At 40.2% G+C, this 12,935-nt stretch overlaps 1 protein-coding gene across 7 annotated transcripts in view; it reads left to right on the top strand.

Annotated features, from left to right (window-relative positions):
- LOC147034781 (transforming acidic coiled-coil-containing protein 2-like) overlaps window positions 1-12,935 on the top strand; it is a 203,526-nt gene that overhangs the window by 120,964 nt on the left and 69,627 nt on the right. For all 7 annotated transcript variants that reach the window (XM_085888831.1, XM_085888813.1, XM_085888786.1 and 4 more), the window contains 2 exons: window positions 3,739-3,854; window positions 9,617-11,015. In XM_085888831.1, coding sequence (XP_085744957.1) covers window positions 3,739-3,854; window positions 9,617-11,015 — 1,515 coding nt within the window. The remainder of the gene's footprint in view (window positions 1-3,738; window positions 3,855-9,616; window positions 11,016-12,935) is intronic.

Here is a 12,935-nt window from a genome sequence, read left to right as displayed (position 1 = left end):
AAGAAAGTTTGGGTCTCACCCCATTAAAGTTCAATAACTTGTGTTTTGACTAACATGGACATATATATATATATATATATATATATATATATATATATATATATATATATATATATATATATATATATATATATATATATATATATATATATTCTGTGTTGTAGCAACCATGGATGATGCAACTCATTTACAACTGGAACAGCACTCTGTGGAGCACATACCTCCACTAGCCTAAACAGTTTACATTTTAAATCCCACTGATAGGCTGGATCTGCCTCCGGACCTGAACCAAAATCTAATCGGCTTGTTCTTGTTGCACACACCAACCTGTGTCCACCAAGTTTCATTCGAATCCGGCCATAACTTTTTGGGACGTCCTGCTCACAGCCAAACAGGGATGAAAACATAACCTCCATCCACCTTTGGTGGTGGAGGTAATAATCATTTAATCCATAACAACATAATAGTGCAATCTTAAACTGCATTAGAAAAATGAAGAAGAATTCAAAAATGTAGCGATGAAGATGTCAGTATGAGAAGTGTGATAACGTGTTGATAAGTTGTGCATGTGCATTTAAAAAAAATGTCATTATGTCTGCTTTTTTTGCCGACGTCACCAAAGATGGATGCAGGTTTTGCTTTCACACATGTCTGTCTGTCTTTGTCTGTGAGCAGGATATCTCAAAAAGTTGTGGATGGATTCGGACGAAACTTGGTGGACAGGTGGGATGTGTGATGGGCAAATTAATTGGATTTTGGTGAAGATCCGGACACTCAAAATTTTTTGAGTGTTTCTTCACCATTGAAAGATCGGGCCAAAAACAATAAACAGTATAGCATGATATCTCAAACCGTATAAAACTTGGTGGATGAGTTGGGTCGGTGACGAGAACAAGCTGATTAGATTTTGGTTCAGGTCCGGATGCAGATGTGGTCTATCGGTGAGATACAAAATGTTAACTGTTCAGCCTGGTGGAGGTATCGTATGCGCTCTACCAAGTGCGGTTCTAGTTTAATGCATGCAGTCGCTGCTTCTTTAGAGCCGATCATAAAAATTTTGTTAGTTAAAAAAACATGTCCAGATATCTTAGTCATGTGTTCACCGCACCAAACAAGGAGAAAATAATTGTGCTTTTACTTCACTAATTTTTGACGTAAAAGAAATTCATCATGATTTGGAATCTTAAAGTAGAGTATTATTTCTGACAAAGTATGGAAGATGTGTGGGAAATAGAATATGGTGTACATCTTTTCATTTTATTTTTCTTTTTGAAAAGTATTTTGATCTCGGGTGATGCTGTCAATGAAACAGTTGGTGCATGAATGCTTGACCTTTCTTGAGAAATTTGTGGGAAGGGCTAATATATCAACATCAGAGAAAAGGTTGAGCGAGGGAGGATTTTTTGGCAGCCCCCCCCCCCCCACACATACACACACACACAAAAAATAGGGAAGATGGGGCATCATCTGAAATAGTTAATGCATCGCTGGTCCTTGCTGAAACTCCATGTTGGCTCAACTGGCTGAGCTTCTGTAATTTAATCTTGGTGCAGGTTAAAATCGCAATCGCACTTGGAAAGCAATCACAACCCATCCAGTATATTCCTTCCGTATACACCTGCTTTGACCGCATTGCTGTCCTCAAGGAGTGGTGCTTGGACCTGCCGTGGGGAAGATAACTCATTACAGCCATGGTAATGAAGAATATGATGATGACAAATGATGTGTATGCGACAGAAAACATATTAAATTCCTCCTGATGTATGTGCATTTAGGATCATAATCTTAATAACGCCAATTCGTACAGGAAAATGTTAGAAAATACCAACAAGCATTTTATTTTTGCCACTTTCTGTGCATTTTACTATTTTGACCAACTGTGTTGAAAATACAAAACAGTTTGCATTCACCTCTTGGGACACTTTGTTATGTTCTTTTTCTTTATAAGAGCAAGGCCCATGGAAGAGCAAGATATAATGAACACTGGATGAATGAAAAGGAAAGAGGAAAGAGAGAGAGAGAGAGAGAGAGAGAGAAGAGAAGAGAAGAGAAGAGAAGAGAAGAGAAGAGAAGAGAAGAGAAGAGAAGAGAAGAGAAGAGAAGAGAAGAGAAGAGAAGAGAAGAGAAGAGGAGAAAACTGAAACTATCAAGTAAAATGTTTGTGTAAGGAAAGGTAAATGGGGTCCTAAAGATCGTGAGTTGGAATTGGGGATGGCCAGAGATGACTGTGCACTGCTTGTTTTAAGTCCTGTAAGGAAGAGTGAGACAAAACAGCCTCTGGAAAGTGGTTCCATAGACAGGAGAACTGGAGAATAAAAAACTTGCGTGTGCAGTCAGCCTGGATTTTGGAAGTTTAACCAGGAGGGGATTACTGGGGGAACATGTGCACCCTGCAGCTGCTGGGGAGCGTCGGAGGACTGAGAAAGGAGAGGGAGTAATATTAAAGAATAGACGGTAGAACACAGAGACTACCGACCTGCTTGCGATGCGAGAGCAACAGACCCATCGTCACGGGAGATAATGGAATCTCCCGTGATGAGGCCAAACCTTTCCTTTGGCGTCATCACGGGAGATTCCAATAATGTTGAGAGCTTTAGTTGCCACAGAATCCAAGAAAGACAGATGTGATCTTGACTATTTTAATAACATCTCCATGTAATCAGATCTCTCCTTCCCCCTCCCTCTTTCAACAACCTTGACAGCCATATTATTTCCTTTATACTTCCTCCTAACTAAACCTCCCATGACCAAGAAGTATCCTTATTGTTTAAAATGAAGTACCATGTTGTACTTGATCAGCTTTCATTGCACTTCAGATATCATTAACTTGTTGGTGCTCAAACCCAGGGTCAGACGCCTTCGAGGCGAACATGTAATTAATTGAGATGTTCTTCCTTCCCTCTCTTTCTTAATGCTGTTTTTCTGGACACTTAGCCTATTAGTATTTATCGAAATGGTAGTAAAAAGTAGTGATAGTAAGTGTTCCCCCCTCCCCTCCCCTTCCCTTTTCTTCAGAATAGTTTTGGCATGTGTTGATATAAGCCATCAGTATTTCAAAATTTTTTTTTTCTATTTTATGCCTTGCTTATTTTATGAAAACTCGGCGTGATCACTTCGGTGATGGATTTAATCAAAACAGACCATGCATGTTGTACTTTGCAAACATACTGCATGTCTATCTGAATGTCAACAAGGATGTAAAATGAAGTGAAACATGTGAAAAAAGATATTTTATAACACGTCATCATTGCTGTTGCTGTTACTGCTGCTGCTGCCTTCCATTGTGGCTGTGGTTGGGGTGGTCTTTGTGTACTTTTATAAATTTTTCTCTTACTTCGAGAAGTATTACGACACTACATATAATTTTTGTATGCTCCTTCGAAAGGGTTCCTGTCGTTGTAGAATAATAAATGTTACCATTGGAACTGCAGTATAAAGCTCCCATTTCTGCTTCTTCAATCTCAGAAAAACGGGATTTGAAAATGGACATTGTTATGATTTAATGGATATGAATATTTGTTCCAAGTAAGTTGATTTGGCTTTTCAATTAATAACTCGATTATTAGCTTTTACAACTGCACCATTCTTATTAATCTACGACGGCAGGAACCGCTACATTCAAGCTTCAGGTCTTCTTTTTCCCGTGACGGACGGACGGGCGGATGCCTCTCTTTTTATTAATAAATGCGGTTAGATTGCTGATTTGAAAATCCATACTTTCTGGTCTCTTATTTGCAGAAGCACAGACTCTGAAGAAGGTTTTGAGACGCCACAACAGCACACTCCAGAGAGGACACCTGTGCACGCATTGAAGTCACAGCCTGCCACTTTGCTGGAGCAGCTCAATGGAACAGGTAATAGCAGTTGACAAATATTAATGATAACACTTGGGGGGTGGAATACGATCTGGTGAATTGTGAAAATTTGTTTGAAGTTTTGAAAATTACCTTTATGTCTTCATAAACGTTTTCATTGTTCTGCAAACTGCCTTGTAAGATCAATTTTACGTGTTGTGAGGACCAGGACCCCAACATTCGCGGTGGATACATTCTGGGAAAACCCCGCAAATGTGGGGGCATTGTTTCAATGGGAAATGGGGGGATAAGTTCTGGTGATTTTCCGACCCACGAAAAATTCGCGAATGTCGGGGAAAAATGCGCAAGTGTGTTGTTATTGTTACAATGGAGACGAGGTGGATAACGTTATCGGTTCGCGGCGGTTCCTGGTTCATGCAAAAGGTCGCAGATGGCAAAACCACCAAAGTCGGGAAATTGGTACAATGGGGACAAGGGGGACAACGTTATCGGTTCGTGGCGATTCCTGCTTCAAAGGGGAAAGTTTTTAAAGTTTAAAATGTTTTTGACCATGAAAGCATAATTACAGTTTCATTAAAGATGCTTACAGATAAAAAAACGACAACACCAGGAACCGTTTTAAATTTATTGAAGAATGCATTTTAAAGTCTCTTAACCATACCATACCATACCTCGAAATGAAAAAAACAACAACAATATCCTGTACCGTTTCAATTTTGTATTAAACAAACACAGCACACGTAACTTCGTTAAATGATGAAGATGATGATGAGGATAAAGATGGGGTGTGCTGGGTATCATAAGTCTTGAAAGTTGACATTACCCCCTCGTCGAGCAGCTCAATGAGGGAGGAGGTGTTCGGCGGCCGGAACATGATCTCAACGTTCGGGTGAGCGCCGTTCAGGTTCGTGGGGTGCCCAGGAGCGTTGTCAAGCAGCAGGATTACCTTGAACGGAAGGTTCTTTCAAGCCAGGTACCTCGACCTGAGGAACGAAATGGTTATGCACCCAATCTATAAAAACTTCAGACGTCACCCACGTCTTTCTGTTCCCCCTCCAATATACAGGCAGCGCCTGCTTGTTTTTTGTTCTTCAATGCACACGGGTTTAGGGAACGGTAGAACTTCATGGGCTTTACCATGAAGTCCCCTTTGGCGTTTGCACAGAGGAGGAGGGATACCCTGGCCTTTGCGGCCTTGAAGCCGGCTGCTTTGCTCTCGTGCTGTGAGATGAATGTTCTGGTCAGCATCTTTTTCCAAAACAAGCCGGTCTCATCAGCATTAAAGATACCCCTTCTTTTCGATGAGGCTTGCGAGTTCTGCAAGAAATGTCTTGGCCGCGTCGTGGTCTGCGGAGGCACATTCCCTGACGAGCTTGACGCTGTGCAAATTGTATCGCACCGTGAAGCGGTAGAAGCACCCCTGCTCGCTGTAAACGGGCTGGAGGTTCCGCTTGTACCCGCCACGCTCTTGCTTGACCAGAGAGATTGTCGTGCAGGAGCTTCGCCTTCTCCCGTGTCAGTGGTCTGCTTGGAGGAATACCCTTCTGAGTGTTATCCTCAACCATTCAGAGCCATTTTCGAAGAATGAACGGTGCGAGTGGCGATACACAGATTTTATATAGAGGAGCGAGAGGCAAATTTGTAACGGTTTTTTTTGGATTTGACTCCGGCTTATGCCCAAGGGGGTCGGAACTTGAGGTCATGGGGGTCAAAATGGGGGAAAAAAATTTGGCGTCAAAATGGAAAAAAAAAATTTTGGGTCAAAATGGGAAAAAAAATTTAACTCAAAATTTGATGTTGGGTCATTCCTGATGGAACTTTTTGCCATCTTTCAACTTTGCTTTAGTTGGGAAGCATGGGTATTTGTGTACCATCAACTTCTCTCTAGTATCAAGTTATCTTTATTTTGTTGCATGGACAGTAGTAAAAAAACAAAAACAGTGTTTCATGGGCAAACAGTTACTGTTCTTTGTACCAATGAAGTAATGGTGAGCTCCAATTGAAACTTTAAGAGTGCATGAAAACCACAACAAATTGTTTTGCGAACATAGGTTGTTGAAGTAGTCACAATTACAAAAATGTGTCATTCATGCTGAGGAATTGCCTCATCAAGTCACCGTTTCATGGCCCACTTTCACAATTGTATATGACAAATTTATTCTGAACAAGTCTGAAGACGACGATGGTTCACGAGCGGTATTTGACAATGTAGATTGTTTCAGAAGTCAAAGATGAGACAATGTGATAATGTTTGACTAAGTTCTAAAAATTATCAACATGATGTGGTACCAGTCACAGGTTATTAGCTGCAAAATGTCGAAAACCCGGTTTCGTTCAACAACTTTCAAAATTTGACCTTTGCATAGCCTTTAAAGGTCACAAAACAATGTTGACATGAAAATAAGGAAACAGGATACGTGCAATAGCTTATTGGAGTTAGTTTGTCGAAGAAGGTCGAAAACCCGGTTTGATTCCCACAACTTTGAAAATTTGACCTTTGTGAACTTTAAAGGTCAAAGGTCAAGGATTATGATCTTTGGTGCAAAACTTCCTCTGGAACATTCCAGTAACAATATAACGTCATATGGGCTATCTGGCATTTCGCACTCCTCGGATTATCCATACTTTGATGAAATCAGCGTAAAAACAAACTTGAAGGGGGCGCCACGGACAAGGTGTTCGAGATAGAGCAAAATGGTTTCAAGACTTTCGGTGGGGAATGACCTCAAGATTATGCATAAAAAATATTGTCATCCAAGCTCTCAAAGTTTGGGCGATCGCATGATTTTTATGTCAAAATTCGCAATTTTCTAAGTTCGTGACCTTGTGACCTTGACCTTGGGACGAAAATGAAAAATCGAGGTCCGTGGGGCTATGCAGGTGCCATTGGGCTAACCAAATACCGAAATCCCTGCCAGATTCGACAAACCCCTCGGAGAAGATGAATTTTTACGTCAAAATTCGCAATTTTCTAAGTTCGTGACCTTGTGACCTTGACCTTGGGACGAAAATGAAAAATCGAGGTCCGTGGGGCTATGCAGGTGCCACTGGGCTAACCAAATACCGAAACCCCTGCCAGATTCGACAAACCCCTCGGAGAAGACAAATTTTTACGTCAAAATTCGCAATTTTCTAAGTTCGTGACCTTGACCTTGGGACGAAAATGAAAAATTAAGCTCCGTGGGGCTATGCAGGTGCCATTGGGCTAACCAAATACCGAAACCCCTGCCAGATTCGACAAAACCCCTTGGAGAAGATGCAAATTGAAATCGGCTACCCCCTAAAAACACAATTCGCAATTTTCTAGGTTCCTGACCTTGTGACCTTGACCTTGGGATGAAAATGAAAAATTGAGCTCCGTCGGGCTATACAGTTGCCATTGGGCTAACCAAATCCCGAAACCCCTGTCAGATTCGACAAAACCCCTTGGAGAAGATGCAAATTGAAATCGGCCACCCCCTAAAAACACGTTTTTTTGGGCGTGGCTCCGCCCATTATGGGCACACCACGCCCATTTTCAGGAAAACACAACGAGATCATGATATAAACCTCCCACCAAAATTTTATCAGGATCGGATCAAAACCCACGGAGCTATGCTCGGGACAGACAGACAGACAACAATAACGAATATAGTGGTCACTTATTTTTTTTTGTGAAAATAATTTTTCGTGAACGAATAAAGACACTTTGTTCAGGACTTTATTGACTTTATAGCTACACTTTCCTTGGAGGTGTCGGATCGAATTTTTTTTGTTGAAACACCTGAAACAATGAACAGCCTCCATTTTCCTTACAAAATTGGCCTGGCCAACTGTGAACTCAACCTTGCCCACATACATTTTGGCCTCCATTTAAAATCTTTTTAAAATCTAACTTTGAATATGCAATCAAGATTGTGCGACTCATGAAATATGTTGAACGATTTTTTTTTGCTTTGACCCTGATTTATGCTCTTGGATAGGGGGTGTGGACTTGGTCACCAGGGTCAAAAGGGAAAACTTTTTTTTTCACTCAAAATTTGATATTGGGTCATTCCTGGTGGAAATTTTGCCACAGTTGTGTTTACACCAGGTAGAAAAGTTATTTAATATTTTAAAAACGATTTATTTGACTTGCTGAGTCATGAATGATTCTTCAAATATTTTCACTTTGTCTATTTGTTTAATTTTTCTTGACTTGCATGTTCAAATGCATCATCTCTACAATTCTCTGTACCTTTGCTGATACTGTACAATGTCTGATTTGCAATGGTTTTGTGCAATGGTCACCATTCCATTTGTATGCCTCTGCTGATGAAGTCGCCATGTTGTGGGATGTTTTCTGGTTGTCTGTCCGCCAATGCTAATTTTCTGTTTGCTCTGCAACCGCTCATCCAATTGATGAAACATTTTCACCATAGGTGCGACTACTCATGTAGAATGTTTTTATGATTATGATGTCATAGGTCACGTGGTGTGGCAGCCATGTTGGAAAAAAAGGAAAAAGTTTGGACCTCTTATCCCCGAAACCACTCCATGGAACAAAGTGAAACTTGGCACATGTCAAGTATTCCCCTTGGGAAATAAGTGTGATGATTATTTTATTCATTCATTTTTGATATCATCAGTGGCTTTGTTATGACGTCATTGCATACGTTGAATGATTTATCCGATCAGTATGAACATTTTTGAGGGTCATTTAAGGCTAAATTGTATGGGTGGGGGGGAGTGGGTGAATTGATGACGTCATCGGTTATGTGGTTTGGCAGCCATATTTTTTTTCACGTAAAAAACCTTCAAAAATCTTCTTCTCCGAAACGGCGAACAGATCAAGGCAAATTTTACAGGTATGATTGCCTATCCATGAGGAACAAAAATTTCTCCACCGATGATGTCATCGGTCACCTGCTTTGGCAGCTATGATTTTTTGAAGAATAAATAAACCTTTAAAAATCTTCTTCTCTAGAACGGCTTGACAGATCGAGGGGAAACTTCACCCACATGTTCCCCAAGCCTTGGAGATACCACGGTGTTCACAAATAATTAATAGGTCACATGATCTGGCAGTCATGTTTGTTTGAACGAAAATCTTTAAAAAAAAACTTTCTCTTGAACTGCTTCATCAGTCGATGTGAAACGTCACAGTTATGATCTCGTAGTCATGTGCAATATACAGTATGTTTTATATTTCAACCTGATCAGGTGCATGGTCTGGCAGCCAGAATTATTTAATAATTGGAATCTGGATTCAGGGATTTAAATCAAACTTGGTACAAGTGTTAGACAAGATATAATAATGTTGGCGGAGGCATATCTGGTGATGTCGAATAGTGCCCTTCTAGTTTTTCTTTAAATTAATTTATAACACTCGCAAATCACTGCTGCATTCATCACTGTGTTAATTGTGGATATTTTTTTTTATTTTAGCAGAATACAGTTGTCAATAGTTCGACTCAAGAACCATTTATAATTAGCATACAGGTTACAATATATATATATATATATATATATATATATATATATATATATATATATATATATATATATATATATTTTCGAATGTTATATTGTGTAATGGAGTGGTGTATAATGAGCCAAAAATATTATCTCTTCCATAAATGCATTTTCCTCTCAATTGAATACAAATGCCAAATGCTTATTCAAGAACTTCAGTCGTTCTCTTCTTTTAAAAAAAATTTAATTTTTGTTGTTGTGGCATCCTGTTTCACTTTTTGACTACGAATCATGTTTTATGCTGAAATGAACTCTGAGGTCTAGCTCACTTGCAATTTAAATGATACTATTGTCTTTTTGCTGTTTAGATGCCCCTGATGAGGTCATCTCAGAATGTGCTGTGGATCATGAGATAACCAACAAGGAACTTCCAGAAGCAAATGACATTTCCACTGTGCTTGAAGTCACCAACGTTAATTCGTTCGAAGAGCAGCCCATTGCTAGCAGAGGATGTTATGCCATAGACTTTGACGATTTGGAAAACGTAAACCCTTTTGGTGGTGATTCAGTCAATAATATTTTGAAGTCGTCTGCTGACATTGATGCATGCAAAGAGTCGGTTTCATCTCTGCCCACTGTGTTTGATAATACCGAAAGTATATCCTTTGAACCCATTACTAACACTGCATGCATTTTTACAGAGCAGAAACTTTCAAAAGACATTTTGGAAAATAGTCTCACTATTACTTCATTTGCCAACCCTGAAAGTTCCTCCACACTTTCTGCCAATGTAAATGAAGTGATTGTACCAGCCATTAAAAGTGATTCACATATCACTGTTCCTGAAGAGCATACATGTGTGGACCCCACATTGGAAAATTGTGTAGTATCTGCACCTGCAGGAGTTGCCAACATTATGCCAAAGTTTTCATCACCACATACCAAACAGGAGGACACAAAGCTCGAAGATGTGCAACCTTTTAAAGTTGATCAGTCTAGCATTGGTGAAGATGTTGTTCCTCAAGTGACATATAACTTTGACCCTGACAATCTCGACGAAAATCCATTTGGGGGTTCTTCAAAGCTTCAAAACTCACCTCCCCTTCCCCGTGTGTCCTACAATTTTGATCCAGAAATGATCGATTTGATTGATCCGTTTAAGTGCGGTGGCTCAAAGCTGCAAAACTCTCCCCCTACTTGCCGTAAACACCCTGTTATTGCCTCACATGAAGAGCCGACATCATTGGACACGGTACTAAGTCAGCCTGTACCTCACTCTCCTTGTAAACTTGATATTGATTTCTCTGATAAAGAAAATGCCACTGCAGCTCCACCAGAAATAAAGAATTTTCCACAAAAGAAGCCGTCTCGAAAGCCCATAACCAGGACTGGCATGAGAAAAAAGGTGCCGATAAAGAAGGCTCCAGCTTTGGAACAAGAAAGCACAGATGCTATTGAAAAATCTGATGCAAATGAGGCTCCAAAAAGTTCATATACACTCAACTTCAACAAACTTGATGACTCCGTCAACCCATTTGTAAGTTGTAATAAGCTGCCAGACTCACCCAAGCAGACCGAACCATGTGCTTCTGCATACAGCTTCAACCCTGACGACTTTGATACTACTGTTGATGCATGCAAGTCGTCTGAAATGCGAAATATCCCAACTCTGGATGTCGAATCGGACTGCCATGCGGATGACAGCAAATTGGCAGCAGAAGCTCAAGCCAGCAAATCTCCACAGAAAAAGAAAAAGTCTCTGAACTCGTGAGTTTATGATCTTTATTCAAACTTTTCTCCACCTCATTCTTCATCCTTTTTACCCTTTTCTCAAATGCTCGTTGTTGCTCTTCCTGTAGTTAATTTGCTCTGTAGGTAGCTTTTAGTTTTCAGTACTTTGTTTGACATCATCATTTTGCTTTTATCTTTAAGTGCTCTCAACTTAGTCATAATGAGATGAAAATGAATCTGGTTTTTGTCTTTTTTTAAATACCCTGTTAAATAAAGGACAGCATCCTCGAGTTCATAAATACACAGGCATGAGAATTAAGCTATGAAAAAGAAAAGTAAAAATACTTTTACGGGAATGACTAATTTGGGTTAAGAATGTATAGCATAGAAATAGTTATCTCCCATAGTGCTTGTTTCACATAACGGTAAGGTAAAGTAATTGTAATAGAATATGCGTTGATATTTGTATCGAAAGCCTGTCATCTTCCCTTCCTCATGTTTGTTTCTAAAACCACTTCTTCCCTTACCCCTTTTTTGTAAAACTGTTCTATTCCTTGTAAATCTGTCCTTTGTTCTTTATAAAGAAAAATAGAAACCATAAACTTCTGACTTTATTAATGTCCATGAAACTCACAACATCCCCAACCTCAATATTTCTGTGTGCGTAGGATGTGAAACAGCCTCTTTTTAAAATTTAACTAACCGAAATTGCAATCAATTGGATATAGAAGTCGTTGCTTCTGCTGCTTTGCATCAAACATCGATAAATTGGAGGTTCCTTGATATACAGGTTACACGGCTTGCTGTCTTCGAGTGTGATTGCTGTGAGGTAGAGTCTAGGCAGCAGCTTCTGCACTGTAAACAAATTGACCAGTTTGTTCACCTTTCATTTGAGTGGTCCTCAGATACGAAGGGCAAACAACACATACCATTACAATTTTGTACCTGTGGGTAGATTATTCTTAAGAGTATTATCAGCATTCTGCTATTTTCTCAAGCTCTCATAACATGGCTGTTGGTGGATTTGGCACCCCTTACGGCAGAAGAATGTTTTTTTTAAGTATTTAAGAATTGTGATTTTTTTGTACATGGGATGATATAATCGATACTAGCAAATACAACCCGTCGCTTTGCTGACGTGGATATTAAGAGAGGGGGAGAGGGAGAGAGCAAGGAAGGTGGGGAGTGGGGGAAGCGTGGAAGGAGGCAGGAGCAATGCCTCACCACAAGTCGCTATCCACTCCGGGAGGGAGAATAGTGTGTTCTGGACTTGCGTTTGGCAAGAGGTTTTGAGCGGAAGCGGGGGGTGGTGGGGGTGGTCGGGTGGTCCCGTCTGCCGACTTTAGTACAGGGTTGAATGAAACGGGTACGTTGAAACGGCATGTTCAAATGGGCCATACTAAACACCGCTTGGAGACGTCCATGGGTGGGGGTTGGAGGGGGGTGAGGAGTTTTGGAGGATGTAAGCATGAGGGGAAGGGAAGGAAGGGCATTTTCCTTCAATTGTCAAAAATGCTGGGCCAGTGTTTGTGCCTTTATTTAATTTCTGTACACGTTTTGCAACTAAAATGCGATAAGCTCTGGAATCTCTTAACCTGAGTGTAATTTCAAAATTTAAACTGCAGAATTGAGCTTTGCAGCAGTTCCAACAATTAAAAAGTGTTAATTTGTCCAATTTGCGCATTCTTTGATGACCCTTCCTCTCTCTGACCTCCGGAGAGCTGTGCTGTATGGGGGTGGAGGGGGTTTGGGAGTTGGTAAGCATGAGGGAAAGGGAAGGCAGCACCATAGAATGAGAGTTTGGCAAACTTATCAACAGGTGGAAAAGAACAAAATAATGTCTGAATTACATTTTCTGCATACAAATTGCAAAATTTAATAAAGGATAAATTTAATTTTAAAGGTGTAACTGTCTCCAGGCGGTGTTTAGTATGACTGCGTTAAAACAGGATAGCA

The sequence above is a fragment of the Eptatretus burgeri genome, chromosome 1 (genome assembly GCF_056783735.1).
Source record: "Eptatretus burgeri isolate ZD-2024b chromosome 1, Ebu_testis_v1, whole genome shotgun sequence".
Lineage (NCBI taxonomy): Eukaryota > Metazoa > Chordata > Myxini > Myxiniformes > Myxinidae > Eptatretus > Eptatretus burgeri.
The sequence above is the reverse complement of the archived record's forward strand: the minus strand, read 5'-3'. Positions and strand labels throughout refer to the sequence as shown.